The sequence below is a fragment of the Gobio gobio genome, assembly GCF_949357685.1.
Source record: "Gobio gobio genome assembly, chromosome: 21".
Taxonomy (NCBI): Eukaryota; Metazoa; Chordata; class Actinopteri; order Cypriniformes; family Gobionidae; genus Gobio; species Gobio gobio.
The window spans coordinates 22,156,066-22,174,115 of NC_137117.1; the positions used below are offsets into that span (position 1 = coordinate 22,156,066).

At 36.2% G+C, this 18,050-nt stretch overlaps 1 protein-coding gene across 2 annotated transcripts; it reads left to right on the plus strand.

The window, feature by feature from the left end:
- Positions 1-553: 553 nt before the first annotated feature.
- On the plus strand, positions 554-16,226 carry acvrl1 (activin A receptor like type 1). 2 transcript variants are annotated; one of them, XM_079801966.1, is made up of 11 exons: positions 737-1,204; positions 5,439-5,510; positions 5,686-5,722; positions 5,797-6,006; positions 6,515-6,693; positions 6,889-6,988; positions 8,334-8,480; positions 8,657-8,932; positions 9,041-9,238; positions 13,628-13,758; positions 15,175-16,226. In XM_079801966.1, the coding sequence occupies exons 3-11, from the start codon at positions 5,689-5,691 to the stop codon at positions 15,319-15,321; spliced, it is 1,422 nt and encodes a 473-aa protein (XP_079658092.1). In that variant the 5' UTR covers positions 737-1,204; positions 5,439-5,510; positions 5,686-5,688; the 3' UTR covers positions 15,322-16,226. The 2 variants fall into 2 exon arrangements, with proteins under 2 accessions (XP_079658091.1, XP_079658092.1); XM_079801965.1 differs by lacking the exon at positions 5,686-5,722 and having other exon boundaries at positions 554-1,204.
- The last annotated feature ends 1,824 nt before the right edge of the window (positions 16,227-18,050 follow it).

An 18,050-nucleotide genomic window follows, 5' to 3' on the forward strand; every position in this document is an offset into this window, starting at 1 on the left:
ACTTTTGACATATGTTATGCTGCAATTTTGTCATTTTGACAAGAACTGAAGAATCATGCGACTAAAGACTGAAGGCGTTGCCATCACAGGCATAAATAACATTTTAACATACCGGTATATTAAAATAGAACAGTTATTTGAAATGACAATATTTCACAATATTACTGTGTTTTTGATCAAATACATACAGCCTTGGTCAGAATAAGATGGTACTTCTTTCAAAAACAAAACAAAATTGAATGGAAGGGTAAATTACTGTTGCAGTCAAATATTACAAAATGCAGCATAATAAATGGCAAAAGGACAAAAAAAAGGAAAAGAAAGGCCTATTCACAGCTTTGAACCTACAACCTTTTGGTTACCAGACCAACACCACCCAAAAAACACTGCATGACCATATTGACAACTTTAATGACAAACAAACATTTTATTTTAAATCAATCTACTTATTTTAAAATACAATACGTTGTTAATTTTCAAGAGAAAAGCACAATTCATTGGAGAGTACTTTTGAGATGTGACTTGTTCAAAAGGCACATGAATCCTCTATGAAGTTCTATTCATAAGCAACCAGCTATGAGGGGAAAAAAACAGACGTGGAAAAAATGAAAGGTCTTGCAGCAACAGGAAAACAGCTATGAGAGCGCATTCCTATGAACCCCGGCTTAGACAATGAGGGGTGGGACAAAACTGTATATTTTAAAATCTGTAATCTAATTCCTAAATCAGGAACATTGCTCAAAGTTTGCTTTACACTTATCGAGATGGAGTCGTCAGGAGTCGATCTGGGAATGTTTATTTCCAAGCGGAAGAAGACCGTTGCTTCTCCGAGAAGCAGTTTCTTGTTTTCAGTTTATCAGCTCGAGATTTGACTGGAGATATATGCCACGGCTCGATATGTTCTGCGTTACTGCGAGATACGCAATTTTTCGCTTGAGGAAATAGGACCGTTCGGATTGTGAGTGAATGAAAACTGAACTCTAAAGAGTTTAACTTTAGAGTTTAGGCTACTCCGAGAATGTCAAGATGTGGCAAAAGTTAAGGATCGAGCACATCTGGATATGACTTGCGCCGCTGATTTCACTCTATTCGCCGTTACGAGACAAAAGTTTTATGTTTTAAAGAAATGAGGGACGTCACGTGTTTCATAAACATATAACGTTTGATAAGCTTGATTCGTGAGTGAGCGCAAGACGAAAATCAGGTAAATCTCCCATTATGTTTTTAATCTCTTTCTCTCTCTCTGAAATTGCTCCTATGGTGAATGTGGCGTAATGCATGTATATCTATTTCATGAATATGAATACTATTTAGAGAGTAATGTTGATAACGTTTTGAAGGAAAGGGTCGTGATAAATGCTTGGTCATCATAGCTTTTCCATTGGGAAAGAGCTGAAATAAGGATTTTTGGGGGGACTTTTTTACTCTTATCTCAATCCTCTTTTTGAATGTCTTTTTGTGGAATGTGGTGGCCTTCACAGGTGAGGTAATATAGCTAGCCTATTTAGCCTACAGTCAAACCAAAATTAATTCAGACACATTATCACAGTATATTAACTATAGTTTAGAGAATGGTAATAAAATATGATAAGAACAGAGTTAAACTGTGTCAGAACAAATTCATCTTGATAATGTCAGATAACTTTGATAGAAAGGTATGTAATGGATTACAATCAACCAATCAGCTGTCAGCTGTCAAATTTAAGTACACAGTTAGCTAATAGCAGTTTAGGTCAACCAATTGCCAAGCAATGCTTTATTTTGTTCAGTCTGTGGTGTAAAAGGTCGCATTAGCAATTAAAGACAAAATACTTAAGCAAAACATGGTCAGGTCAAAGTGTCTGAATAATTTTGGTCCCAAATTTTTATCAATTTTACTAGTCCACTGTATAAATAATGTTTGGGTATAACATGTCCCAGTTTATTTTATTTTGCTATCCTCACTTACATAAATAAACTATAGTGTCATGCACCCACTAGTAAAAAATTATATCTGGTGTCTGAATAATTTTTGGTTTGACTGTATATATATATATATATATATATATATATATATATATATATATATATATATATATATATATATATATATATATATATATATATACACATACAGTATATATATAATGATATGATGCAATATCTGAGGCCATGGATGATGCTTTCATACTAGATGATGTCAACAAATATTTGGCCGCATTATATATCAGACGGTCTAATGTTAGAATGGACCAAATACTAATATACTCTTTAGGCATCTTTTCACAATATTTTTTTACAAGAATCCATGTTGCGGTCAACAAAACGAACATATTCTAAATGAAACCCACATCTAGTTTGCATGAACCATGAGGTCAGTTAATTTATCTCTGTAACTGAAATGCTGGCACTTTACAAATACATTGAGGCGTACCAGTTCTTTTTAACTGCAGTCATAACAGGCAAGTTCCTACAGCTGCAAGATGGAGCCAGAGATATGCTGCTGAATGCTGAATTTCCCCTTTACTAATTCTAATTTCTGTCTTCATGATAACAATATGGGCTATTACTGGCAGATAACATTAAATACGTCTGGGAAGTTGGCATGCCCTGAAGATTAACATGCTACAATCTGTCTAAAACTATTTTAAACAGAATTTTTAATTATTCAGAATTATTTTTATAAAAATTACATTTTTTTCAAAATGTGAAGCTAAAAGGTGAGTAGTGAGTTACAGGGAAGATGTAAATAACTTTAGTAAGAAATAACATAAATAAATGTAAATACAAATGTTAAAACAAAGCTGTGAGCAGAAAAGGGGTTTATACTATTTCAAACGATCAGTCCTGAGAAAAGTGGAAGGAGACTAAGAAAGTTCACTGTTAGTTCCCATGGGTCTTTTTTCTGCTCTCAGAGAGAATGCTGACAAGCAGGTAATCGAAACAGGAATCACATTTCATCATGTTCACTTAAGGCTTTGATTCAAGAAGGCCACTATCTGATTTGAGAAACATCCTGGCAGCTTGACAATAAAGATCAGAATGCCCAGAGAAAAGAGCATTTCCAAAAGGGTGGGGTTGTTTTCTGTCTTAAATGTGTCCCAGAGGGCCCTGCGATTACCCATTTTCTGTGCACTGTGTGTACGTGACAAAGTTGTTTACACTGACCCACCTGCGCTTACATTGGTGGGATTAAATGGAGAATTTAAAAGATTCCACAGACAAAGTGACTCCTGTTGGAATCTCGCTGCATGTGTTTCTACATCAGGCAATAGCCATCGTCATTTCCAGTTACCCAGTATGTTCGTGTGTGGGATTATATCTCTATAATGCAGATCATTTATATCAAACGTAACGCAGATAACAACAACTATCACAGATTATATACACTCTAATCCTGAATAAATTGGTTAAGAAATTAAAAGTTTAAGTAAGCAGAAATTGCAGATTTTTATTTTGTAATCATACATTTGAATTGCTCTGAATTTATTTGAGTGAACTAATTCATACATTTAACTTAAAAAATATCATGTAATCTCACATTTTTAGTAGTGGAAACTTGACTAGCTTTAAATCAATAAATGCCACCTTGCTAATTGGTTACACAATGCTTTGGTAGCATTAGCATAGCACTTGCTGAATGAGGACAGCAATATAATACATTTAACATATATCTGTTCTCAAACTAAGGTAAACTAGCTAAACTCTTCTAAACTAGCATAGCAAAACATTAAACACTACTAAATCTCCCATTTAACGTTAATCTAGCAACAAAAAATAAATAAATATAACACTTAATTTTGGCATTTACTGTCCCTTTTGAATGTCATGGCAAAGCATGCTGGGAAAAAGAAATCCCAGGCCATTTTCGGTTTAAATTTAAATTAGTCTAAATTAAAAGAAACAAGTTCATAGTTATATTTCCTCATATATTATATATATCATATATATATATTTATTTTAAATCTAATTATATTTATAGTCTCCAAAGTATATTTGAAAAGATATACATTTTGCATTGACCCAAAATGTATTTTGAGGTTAGAAATGTATTTTCTTGCCTTTTGAAATACATTTTGTAATGAAATTTAATACGAAACATTGTCTTTTCGGTTGCTAAAATAAACAAATCATTACATTTACTCACTGTTGTCTCTGTATTGCTGAATGAGGACAGCAACAATATAATACATTTAACATATATCTGTTCTCAAACTAAGGTCATGCTCCACTCATCACCCAACATCATGGTAACCCAACATAACAGAAACTCTTCTAAACTAGCATAACAAAACATTAAACACTACTAAATCTCCAATTTAACGTTAATCTAGCAAAATAATAATATAACACTTAATTTGGGCTTTTTCGGTTAAAGTTAAATTAGTCTAAATGAAAAGAAACAAGTTCATAAAACTCAAAACAATGAAACAATTCAGATTACTTATAATGTGTCAGTTTTGTGAACTCAAAAGAAAAAGAAAGTTCTAAATACTCATAAAAAACAATTTGTTGGAACTAATTTGTTTAATTTGAGTTGGCTCTACTCGAACCAATTAATAATTTTGAGCGTTAGGGTTTACAGTAAACATTCAGGATAGATAAATATATTAGGGAAATTCTCATACGGTCAAATCGCCCAAGGCAAATGTATATGAATGAAGGAAAAACTCTGGCTCTAATTACTGATCCGCTTCAAAACATCATGCTCACTCTGTTTTTCCAGGACACCGCATAAGTATATAGCATGCCTACTTTAATTACAGTGTTGAGGCACCACGGAAATAGTCTGTTGTTTTCAGCATGCTTCCGTTATACAGTGACCTAAAATGAATTTGGACAGTTTAAGACAAATGTTCACCTATTGCTGAAAGCAGCCCGGAGAACAGGCCAACAGTCAGCATGCAGATTTTCCATCATCTTCATATAATACGTTTTCACCCAGCCGTTTTGCGTGCGTGACCAGTCGACTTCCAGACCTTGAGGAACAAGCAATCCGGAGTATCTGGACGGCTAGCCGGGTGCGGCCTCTGAATGGCAGGAAGTATAGCCATCAATATTTACTCTGCGCATGCAGCAGCCAGAGTGTCTGCAAGGACCAGCGGCACAGAGGAGAGCGAGGCCTCTACTAAAGTCCTCTCCCACCCACTCTCACTATAATTGCAACACAGACAGACTGACTGGACCCTCTCCATCTGTCGTTCTTTAACTCATGACTTCCTTCGGTGTGGACAGGGGTTATTGAGCTTTTTCCATTTAAGAGATTCCAACACTACATGTCATCGTATGATCAGTGCCATTATATGATTCCAGCATGGAGCGGTGCCATGTAAATGCCAGATCAGTTGAAGATGATGCAAGGGAGCATGGGATATTTAGATTTAAATGAAAGAAGCCTTTTCTGTGTCAAAGTGCTCCCTCCCAAGGCTCGCTCTCATCCTGTATTCCCTCTTTCTTAGACATGAAGGGTTCTGAGATGCTAGCAGCACTGTTTGTTTTGGTGTATTCAGGGAGCTACGCAACTCTCGCAGGTGAGTTCACATAATTGCGGTAATAAATGTGTTTATGTGTGCGTATGTCTGAGTGTTGTAAAACCAACAGGGTGATGTAGATTGTTGCTTTACTAAGCCAGAGGAAGTATGTATATTCCTGTTCTGTTGTGAAATCTTTTCGCACATTTGAAAACAAACACGTTTCTTTTTTCAGATAATGTATTGGCGACCTCTCCCCCAAAGAAAGGGGAGTTAGCCATCATATCAACTAAAATACTGTAATATTAGTCACATTACATTTTTACTTACGCTTTCTTGTCCATAGATGATATAGAGTGCACATGTTTGAACATGCCCTGTGAAGACAAATCCTGCTGGGGCCGTATTTGCTTCTACACTTTCAACCATGGGTCGGAAGTCAGGGGCTGTTTTCCCAACGGTGACCAGTGCCACGTGCCTGATGTACCGAAAGTGTATTCTAAGTGCTGCAACACACACTTCTGCAATGCAAACCTCACTGTGCCTGAAAAAACAAGTAAGTCATTTAAACAAATAAACACACACTTTTTTAGCTCAGAAAACAGTTACTCATTTTAGAGTTGGTAACACAGAGATTCATTACTAAAAATCAAAGAGTCTACCTCAGTAGGAGTTTACTCTCTGCTGCCTCCTAGTGTTAAATTGGTGTTTCACAGGTTTTTACACTTGTGTTTAAACTTGTTGCTGTAGCTCAAATAGAAACTGAAAAAATTCCCAAATTGCAAAAAGATATTTTCAGATATATTTTAAATACGTTTCAAAATATACAAAAATAGCCAAAAAATATATTATAATGACAAAAATATATTTTTATGATTTTTAGTTATATTTCATCATATATATTTTGCCTATTTTTTATTTATTTTAAATCTAATTATATTTATAGTCTCCAAAATATACATTTTGCATTGACCCAAAATGTATTTTGAGGTTAGAAACATTGTCTTTTCAGCTGTTAGAATAAACAAATCATTACATTTACTCACTGTTGTCTCTGTTTCCAGTGGAAAAGCCCACCAGAGTCATTCTATTGGTGGGAGTGCCATTGTTGGTGCTGTTGTTGATATCAATGGCAGCCTGTAGGCTCGTGTTGTGGCTGCGTGCAAGGCGACAGCACCACCCGCTGGTGGAACACAGCACCTCTATGCTCAAAGTCCCCAGTGGAGGGGACCCCACATACGGGGTAAAATGCTACTGCTGGGTGACATTCACAGCTTTTTGGCTAATCTCATTATCCTCAATTCATTACACACAGACACAAGTCTTAAGCGAGTCACTGAAATAGAACTGAAAACTTCAGTCTCTTGAGCAACTTCTGAGCAAAATGTTCCTGGGTTGTGATTCCCATAATTTGACAGTAAATAATTCTCCTTTTTAGGATATCTTTGATGAGTTTTGTACGTCGGGCAGTGGGACAGGCCTGCCTTATCTGGTGCAAAGGACCATGGCCCGGCAGATCTCTCTGGTTCAGTGTGTTGGTGAGTGAAACTTTCATATTTCATTACACAATGCTGCATAGGCGGAGGGTGAAACAACTGCTGGATGAAGCTATGAAGTCTAGGAAGTGGAGATGTGTTCTGCTCCATAGCTTTCTTCTTTTAAAGAGATTTTTTTCTATTACTATTATACATTTATATACATAATGTAGCCTACTATTATACATTTATATACATAATGTAGCCTGCTATTATACATTTATACATATTGTACAACATCTTGTTTTTAAATGTTACCATAATTAAATAATACACATAATTTAATCCATAGATTGCATTTATTTAAATTATATTTAAATAAATAAAAAAGCAATTAAATAATAATGATGATGATAATAATTATTATTATTTATTATTATTAAATATAATTATATACAGATATATAAAGAGGTTTCTTTCTTTTACTACATACTGTACAACATCGAGCTTGATTGAAAGGGTGGTGACGTATTTATTTAAATGTACTCTTAATTTGCTTTTAATATTACCATAATTCAATAAATATATTTGAACCCATTACACTTATTTCAAAATGTAATTTTTTAATTATAACGCACCAATGCTACATTTTCTAGATATCTTAATCATTTGTTAATAACATGTATTCATTTTGTCTGGCTATCACCAGACCCAGCTCAATTTAAGACTGAACATTGGTCTGGGGTGTCTGCTATGTATTTTCTACAGCACATGTTCTACTAGTCCTTCAACCAATCAGACCACAAGAGGCGTGATAAACGAGCATAATTCAAATGACTCTGTATGCAGTTGGATAGTCCTTCAACCAATCAGACCACAAGAGGCGTGATCAACGGGCAACGACCCATCGACCCAGTATTCATTATTTCAATGAGCTCACTGTTTCTGCCTTAAATGAATACATTGTTATGAAACTGCGTGAATTGTATATGTACATAATTGAAATACATAACTTGAATACAGTCACCTCTGATAACAGATCACTCTAAATTATAATGTAGACACATGCATTTTCTGTAAAGCCGCTTTGAAACAATATGTATTGTGAAAATCGCTACACAAATAAATGTGAATTGAATTATTATTATTATTAATAAACAAAATATTATTTAAATATATGTAATAAGTGTACACATTTACATCTAATAAGGATCTAATAATAATAATACTATTAATAATAAATCAATTAAATTAAACAAGTGTAATCTTTGGATGAAAAAATATATGTTATATATATTATAATTAAATTTGTTTTAACATTTGAAAGTGCACTGATCATGGCTATACCTTACTATAATAATATGCATCTAATTTCAGTTGATCATTTCCCTCTGAATGTTTCTGGCAGGTAAAGGGCGTTACGGAGAGGTATGGAGAGGCACCTGGATGGGAGAGAGTGTGGCTGTCAAGATTTTCTCCTCTCGTGATGAACAGTCCTGGTTTAGAGAGACTGAAATCTACAACACGGTCCAACTAAGGCATGAAAACATCTTGGGTAGGTTCCCACACTGCATTTTTCATTGCTTGTGTGGGAAGGGATCGTTCTGAGAGTACTGCTGCAGCCATAATATGTTCTGACTTACCCAAACATCACGTATCAAATGAAGAAATAACACAACTGTTGATTTCAAATGTAATAATTCTCTCTTACGCATGTTCTCGGTCCATCAGGCTTCATAGCATCAGACATGACGTCTAAAAACTCCAGCACTCAGCTGTGGCTGATCACGCACTTTCATGAGCTGGGCTCCCTCTATGACTTCCTGCAGGAGGGCACACTAGACCCGGAGGGCTGTCTGCGCATGTGCCTGTCCATCGCCAGCGGCCTTGTGCACCTCCACACGGAGATCCTCAGTACGCAGGGCAAACCAGCCATCGCACATCGAGACCTGAAGAGCCGCAACATTCTGGTGAAGAGAAATGGGCAGTGCTGCATTGCAGACCTAGGTGAGAAAGTAGAATTGCTGAGTCTAGGAAACTTTGGCACGTATATCATTCCATGACCAATTTTTTGGGTTATATTTTAAAAATATAATTTTCTCAAACATCTCTCAGGCTTGGCTGTCATTCACTCTCAGTCTAATGACTATCTGGATGTGGGCAACAACCCGAGAGTGGGCACCAAGCGTTATATGGCACCAGAGGTTTTGGACGAGAGTATTCGTGTTGATATGTTTGAGTCCTACAAACAAACTGACATCTGGGCCTTGGGTCTCGTCATGTGGGAGGTAACTCGCCGGACTACTGTAAATGGTAAGATGGAATAGTTATTAACTTTATATCATGGCACTATGCTATTCTGTGCTCTTGTGACTTGGAATTCATTTTAATTATATTTCAAATTGTCACATTAAGTATTGATACCAAAACCTTTGATATGCAGGGACTTTATTAAAGAAATATGTTCACAGAAAGAATTAATTAGTTAACGTTTCATTGCACATTACAACTTTCAATGAAAAGTTATGTGACTACAAGATCTCAATGTTCTAACAAATTTACTAAGTTACTAAGCAACGATTTTCAACATGCTGATAGATGTGATAGACATTTTAATATTTATTATATTAATAATATATTTATTTTTTCTCAAGTTTTCTCATCTTACTTCCTTCGCTCCTTCAGTTTTTTTTTCTCAATGTCTTCGTCTTTCTCTATCCACCCACGATTAGTGGCCCAATAATTATAAACAATCTTATCTACTGTCAACACTCCTGCTCATGTAGTCCAGATGCGCTTGTTCTCTCTCGCTCACACACACTTACTTTTTAAGAAGCACAGACAACCCTTTATATATAATTTATATGTGGTATTACATTATGGGGCTCAGAATAGCTGTAAAACATTAGTCAAATGTTTCTAGAAGAGGATACACACACTCTATATACACTTCTTCAGTTCAAAAGTGGGTTTGATAAGGGGTCGGTAAAATTATTTGATCTTAAATCTGTCATTTTTTTAAAGAAGTCTCTTATGCTGCCTTTATTTGTTTCCAAAATGTTGTTTTCTATTATTTGCTTTCTAAAATGTGATTTGTTCTTGTGATGGCACCAGACTTCAGTGTCACATGATTCTTTAGAAATCATTATAATATGCTGATTTCTCAAGAAACATTTCTTCTTATTATCAATGTTAAAACAGTTGGTTTCAGTGGTGCTTAACATTTTTGTGTAAACCGTTATGCGCTTTTTTTCAGGATTCTTTGATGAATAGAAAGTTCAAAAGAACATTATTTATTTAAATTAGAAATCTTTTGCAACATTATAATCTTTACTGTCATTTATATTCACACACCGATGAGCCAAAACATTATGACCACCTGACTAATATTCTGTTGGTCCTCCACATGCTGCCAAAAACAGTGCCGACCTGCTGAGGTCTGGACTCCACAAGCCCCCTGAAGGTGTCCTGTGATATCTGGCACCATGAAGTTAGCAGCATATCCTTCAAGTCTTGTAGGTTTTGAGGTGAAGCACCAAAAAGCTGCCCAATGAGATTGGTTTAGAAAGAAACTAAGTAAAAAAAGATGCGTTTTCAGCTGAGACCTAAAAACCTAGAGACCATTCTAAGCTGAGATTTAATCTGTTTATCAAAGCTAAGGGACGAGTCACTTATGACTCCAAGATTCCTCACACTGTCTTCCACAGTTATTACTAAGGGGCTATCTTGTCTTTAAATTTTGGTGAACCAAATATTTAAAAAAAAACATTTTTAGACAGCCAAACTTTGACCTCATTCAAACAGACCAACTTTAAAGACTCGTTCCTAACTTTCAGCTGTAAATATATCTGTGTCATCTGCATACATATGATAAGAAATATCATAGCGACGGCAGATGGATCCCAAAGGGCACATATACAATGAAAACAACATAGGACCCAAAATAGAGCCTTGAGGGAGACCATATTTTAAGGGGACCACAGAGGATGAAGTGTTTGCCAAACTAACAGAGAATGAAACCGTTTTAGAGCTGTCCCACAAATGCCAACCACACACTCCAAACAATCTAAGAGAATCAACTGATCAACAGTGTCGAATGCAGCACTGAGATCCAACATGATTAAAACAACTGCCAGCCCAGAATCAACCGCTATTAATAAATCTCTGTACTGTGACCCACTCTGAATCCAGATTGAAATTTATCCAGGATATCTTTCTATCAGTCTATGAGATAGAACAACCTTCTCTAAAAATTTGGATATGAGTGGTAATTTAGAAATTGGTCGAAAATGATTAAACTCTGCAAAATCAAGGCCACTGCTTGTTTAATACAGAGTGGAGCAACACCAACAATTAAAGAACTATTCACAATAGATAGTATACTAGTGCAAAACATAGTTGCAAACGAATCTTTTTAAAATCGAGGAGAAATAGGATCCAATAGAGTAGCCTAGATGGCAATTTCATGTGCTTAATCTGCTAAAACTGGAAGAGAGACTAGATCAATGCAGTCAAACTTACAAGAATTTGTGGGAGCTGCTCAAACAATATCTTCACAATATCTTCTCTAATCAGTTCAATCTTTCTTACAAAAAAGTTCAAAAAATCCTCACAGGTATTTGAAGTAGAATCTGTGGGAGGTGCTACAGTCTGGTTTAGCACAGTGTTTATTGTGCTAAACAAAACCTTTGGGCATGTGAGCAGTTCTACTAATTAAATCTGAAAAAAAATTAGGTTTTGCAGCTTTAACTACATGCTGGTATCTACTGAAAATATCCTTTAGCATTTCATTAGAAGTGTGCGGTTTTTCTCTCTTCCATCTGTGTTCAGCTTCCCTACAAACCTGTTTAAGAGCATGCAGTTCATTGTTATACCATGGCTGAAAATGAAGTTTAGGCAGTGGAGCAACATCATTCATAATATCCAGACATACAGTATTGAAAACAGCATTCAGCTCCTGTGTCTATAGAGGGCCCAGAAGCCTCAATAATAGAAGAAACTGGGCTTGCAGCATATGCTTCAACAAAACACTCTGCTGTGACCTCATTTACAGGTCAAAAATAATCATCAGCAGGTCGGCTTTTAGATATAAAAGCAGGCAGATCAAGATCACAAACTGACTGTGTTGAGTTAAAAGAGCCAACAAGGTCAGAGAACTGCTTTACCAATGGTTTAGACGGGCAGCATACATTAATGTTAAAGTCCACGATTATTAAAGACTATCAGTGTGGTCGGCAGGGCCGTGCACAGGCGTTTTGAGGGGCAGTAGCCCAAACCAAAAAAGGGGCACTGTAACGGGGTTGAGTATCACCTTAATATATTATGTAGAATGAATAACAAACCTTTTACAATCATATTGTAAATACATTTGTTAGGCTTTAGTGCTAATTCAATTTATGTTGTTAATTATGCTTCTAAAAAGTTGATTATGTGCTAATTTGATGATCTCATATTTAATGCTACTTAAAATGTTGTAGATCACTAAAGTTATTGAATATATTTTGAGACAAAGGTCTTGTTAATGATTTTCCGTTTTGTTCTAGGCAACTAAAACAACAGTTTTTCATTAACAGAAGAATATGTAAAGTATGGTATTTGGGTTAAAAGGCACCATATTTAACATGATAATAAACAGCGTCTTAATTAAACATCTGTTGACATGACATGGTGAGATTCAGGTGGGAAATATCATATATCAAGATGGGTGTCCACCTTAGAAATCACCATATTTATAATGAAACCATCAGATTTAAAAATATGATAATAATCATCATATTTGCACAAATATTTGTAATTATTAAATTAAATTAATAATTAAATTAAATTATTATTGGATCTCATTCAGTGCTTTCAGAATCTTTACTTTTAAAAAAAACATCTGTATTTTCTAAATATATTTGTATATTAACATATTTTAATATTTATGAACAATAATGAATTCTTTTATTTATCAAAATAAATATAGTACATAATACAAACTTTTCTAAAGAGATTTTTTTTGAACAAGTATTAACTTAGACATTATTAAAAAGCATTTTTTCTTAGGGTGTGCCTTTAGCCCCAGCATTGTACCCTATGATACAACTCATTTAGAAGTATGTTAAATTGTGTATCCTATTAACATATTCTTGATAAAATATCATAAATATGATGCATGTTATGTATACTAGTAACAACTCAGACAATTGTTTATAATGGAAAATATACTTTATAGGAGTTAAAGTGTGACAAACTGTCTACTAAATATTCTATATGATGATTTACCCGCTGACTTGCTGGAGAATGTGATGCACTGTGTTGTGACACATTCCTCCCATAACCATCATTAAAATTTTGTGCAACTTGTGCCACAGTAGATCTTTTGTTGGCTCGGACTTAGCTGCCGTCGCCGGTTTTTAGTTTGTTTTGGCTCATCAGTATACAACTATAAAAATGAAAAATAGAAGCTTTTTTTAATTATTCCACAGTAGCTTTTCCCCCATAATGTCAGCTGCCATATGCGCTTGGGCTCCCTGGATAATTTCCAGCAATCCTCCCACAGAAGTATTAGCTAGCACTGCCAACCTCCCTCAACGCCCAAACCACTGTTTTATAGATATGGTCAGAACAGACTTTCAGTCTCGGCGCACATCTGCATTTTTATCAGTAAAAATTCAAATGCTGTGTAGTCAGCAAATCCCTTTAAATCTATGGTTTTCTTAGGGACTGTGGAGGAGTACAGACCGCCATTCTTTGACGTGGTGCCCTCTGACCCCAGTTTCGAGGAGATGAAGAAAGTGGTGTGTGTTGACCAGCACAGGCCCAGTCTCCACAATCGACTACATTCTCATCCGGTAAGATACTCAAACATACCAGAGATACAGACTTAATGACTCGGAAGACTTGGACTTGAGTCAGACCCAACACAAGGATTTGCTTTGACAGCTGCAATCTGGAGCAATTTGTTAGGAAAACATTGCATGCATGTGGGACAAAATATCCTATCAGTCTATGATGTCACTGAAAATATCTTGTAGGCTTTAATTTTAGGTTTGCTTTGCAACACAGAGAATGGATGGAAATTTACATTTATCCTGCTTAATTCCAAAAGCAGCTGCAGCTGCAGCAGCCTGGTAACAAGCGTTGAGGAGTAACAGGCTAGTCACTAAATTCATTGCTACGCTCTTAAAAATGAATGAGTATTTTCCAGCGATCCATAGAAGAACCATTTTTGGTTACACAAAGGACCTTTCAGTAAACAGTTCTTAAAAGAACCATTAAGGGGTCAATCTAAGGGGTCGTTCACGTCGCATTTTTGCACACTCAACCCCAGGCGCACGCCTACACCACAGCGAGGGGTTAATGCTAATGGTCTTGAGACTTGTGAGTAGGGTTAGGGCAGGGGTGTCCAAACTCGGTCCTGGAGGGTCGCTGTCCTGCAGAGTTTAACTCCAGCTTGCCTCAACACACCTGCTGGAAGTTTCTAATATGCCTAGTAAGACCTTGATTCGCTGGTTCAGCTGTGTTTAATTGGGGTTGGAGCTAAACTCTGCAGGACAGTAGTCCTCCAGGAGCAGGATTGGACACCCCTGGGTTAGGGTGTGGTTGGATATTCTAGCTCCACCCATTAGACACATATTGCATTCTATCCTCGTGGGACGTCTGGTGAGGGGGAGCTAGACATAAGCTCCACCCATTTGTTCTGCACACCATGCTTTCGGCAAGCTTTCGAACGCTTTTGAAAAGAGTAGAAAGTGTTTTTTAGACACGACATGTGAACGGCCCCTAAAGAAGCTTTTCCACTATAAAGATCGTTTTGTGCAATGGAAAAGTTCGTTGAATGTTAAAGGTTCTTCATGGAATCATAGATGCCACTAAAGAACCTTTATTTTTAAGCGTAGTTGCATTTGAAATGAATTCTGCCTTTGAGACCATACATCTTGCTGAAACTGTTTAACCATATTAAACTGTTTTATGTCTGCCACATACACACACTCCCTCCTACAATGTATCTGTTCAGAGCAGAATGCCAAAAAACAAGGGAAAAAACAACACAAACTAACAGTTTTGAAGGACAAATGTGATTGTTTGACACCTATTTCAAAGCTAGCATGACATCAACACAGTTCTCACAAAATCTCATTGTTTTGTTTGGATTTGCAATTGAAGTTGAAATGCACTGAAATCTAGGTCACAACTCCACACTTATATACACATAAACATATGTCTACTCATGATTATCAATGCTTTCTGTATGTTTTTCTGTCAAGATCCTGTCTACAATTGCAAAGATTAAGAAAGAGTGCTGGTTCCAAAGCCCTTCAGCTCGACTCACTGCTCTGCGTGTGCGAAAGACCCTCTCCAAACTGGACCAGGACCATGACTACGACATTGACAAGCTTAAACTGGACCTCTAGAATAAACCTACCACACTTTTCCAAGAAAGTTCAATTCTAATGGACCCACATTGCATATCCATCCATCTGAGTACTTCTAAACTTCAAGCTTCTAGTCTTAAGGCTTCACTGAACATGGTTTATCTTATCATGACATACACTGTGGGAAGTTGAGGCCATAACTGTGCTGTTAAATGTTTCTTTTGAAACATATCCACTGGACTACTCTTCTAAGACTTGCATATTTCAACAATGAATCGTTTGTTACTGAACGTAAAACAGGGTTGAAAAAAACACAAAATTATTTTCAGTGTAGTGAGAGTGAAAGGGCTTTTTACAGTCAGGATGTTGGTTATTTGGGACTTCCTAACTGCGGTGTTTCCTGAAATTCTGAACTTCCTAAACATGACTCTTACGTACAAAGGTTGGCACATGCTTTAGACCTTTTTTTGTTGCACTTATTTTTTGGTTCCATGATGAAAGACTTTGAAATGGGCTTTTTAAGAAAAAGAACTGCATTACAACTTGCACCAAGTAATTATTAATAAAAGGACATACTAGTATAGTGCACTTTTATAAAATGTTAAATATTTGTACGAGATCAAAATCACATTACTCTTGCTGTACTATATCTTTTTTTACAATGTAAGAAAAATGTACAATATATTTGCTTTTTGAAATTATAATCAAAAATGTGTGTAGTGTTTTTTTTTTTTTTTGCACAAAATGTCTATTGTTTTTTCACTCCAAATAATAGTATTTAAGTTTTAATAAAACTTCAGGATACTGAAGCAGACTCAACAGTAAAGGGGTCTTCAAAAGAGGGTACTGTTTGATTCAAACTTAAATGTGTCTTTGAACATTAACTTGTAGTAGAAAATCTTTTATCCACTAGAGGGCATCATTAAATGCTCTTTTCCCCCCTGAAAGTGTTACATTGGGTTCAATTTGCCTCTTTCCCATAGACTAATCTGAGCAAACTGTGCCACAACCTGATCTGGTTAATGAATACAACATCACTTCAGTAGTCCTAAAGGAGGTATAAGGGATCTATTTCCTTTTGCCTAAATCCAATTCTTGTAAACCATGAACAATGTGTATTCTGTCTTACAAGCCACGCAATCTTGCAATTGTTAAAATCGTTGTTCGGCACAAGAGACAACTAAAGGACCTGATACCCCTCGGGAGCTACCAAGACACACCTCAGTGTTGTTGAACAACATTTCACGGATACAATACTGAATGCATCCTTCACGATCATGTTTCAGACAGACCTATATTTACCCGTCGCAAACAGATATCTCACGTATCTTATTCATAGAAATGAGACAGCCAAATGGGTGCCTTTCCCGTATAAATCCCTTCCTACGCACAGCGACACGCAGATGCTCCATTGATTGATGGATATTTATAAGATGTTTATCTAATTTTTTCACCAAGCCAAAGTTTCCCTTTGGCGTGTCGTGTTTGTCTTGCTGTCAGACAGTATGGCGGAGTGAGAGGATGGGCATTGATTTCTGTCTGCCTGTTTATCTATATCTGCACCCTCGCTATATCCATCTGTGGAGGAGCACAGAGAGGGGGCTTTGCCGAAGATAATTCCCCCAACTCTGTCTGTCCGGTCAGATGGAGAGAGGGTTATTTTTAACAGAGCACAGCGGCTGAGTGGAGTATCAGTGCCCTGCTCTGCTAGGCCAGACTCCTCTCAAATGGTGCCTTCTATCAGCTGTGACATTTTTACACAGAATGGACCCATTCCAGATGTCTTTGTTTGGAAAAATCGGATATGAACGCCCAACTGAAATATGTCGATTGATAATTGAAAGATATGACCCCACTTTATAGACAATAGACAGTCAGGGACCAGATTACTATGTAGTTTAGCGAAGGCAAAGAGGTTAATGGTAACAATAGAGGTTTAAGTCTGCAGGCCACAACTCTAAATGCTTTGTATTTGACCTTTGCATTGAGAGCAACTTGAAAGGAATTTCAGTGTAATTAGATTAGATCTTGTACATCATTCTTTATGTACCCATACGGCTTAATGCACTAACCGAGACTCTCCTCGTGGCATGTGGCCATTAGGAGGACAAATAGTGAGTGCATCAAATGTCTCTTTATTCCTCAAAATTAAAATCACAAGTTCCCATCTGCCCTGCTATCTAGAGGAAGTAAACATCCTGAGGTCCAGGCAGAAGCATGAGTGCTCCAATAGGAATATGTTTCACTTCTTACCCTAAAGACACTTTCCTTTTTCATACTAGATGAAGTCGAGGACTTTTTTATGTAATCAGTGATTTTTTTATTGAGGGTCTGAGGTCTCTAAAGCTTAACTCATATTGTGGTTTTTGTGGGAGTCCTGAATGCTGCTCACAGGGGTTCTGTAAGCTCCTTTGGATCACACACATCGCACAATGTGGGTCTTACTCACAAAGGTAACTTTGGCTCTGGAGTCATATTATTAATGCTGAGACTCTGGTGACCTTTTTTACTGATAAAAAAGACGTGACCTGCAAATCTGTCACTGTTTTCATACGCATCACACCTTTTAATATAGGCTATATAATAAAACATTTTCTGATAATGAATATATGTGAAAAGGACATAATATGGTTTTTAGGAGACAATTACATGATATATTCCCATGACCTGGATGTATTTTTTTTCCAATCAGACAGTTAGAATCAAATAAAGTTTAAATACATTTTTAATTTAATTAAAACTCATTCTTAAAACATGAGACAAAACAT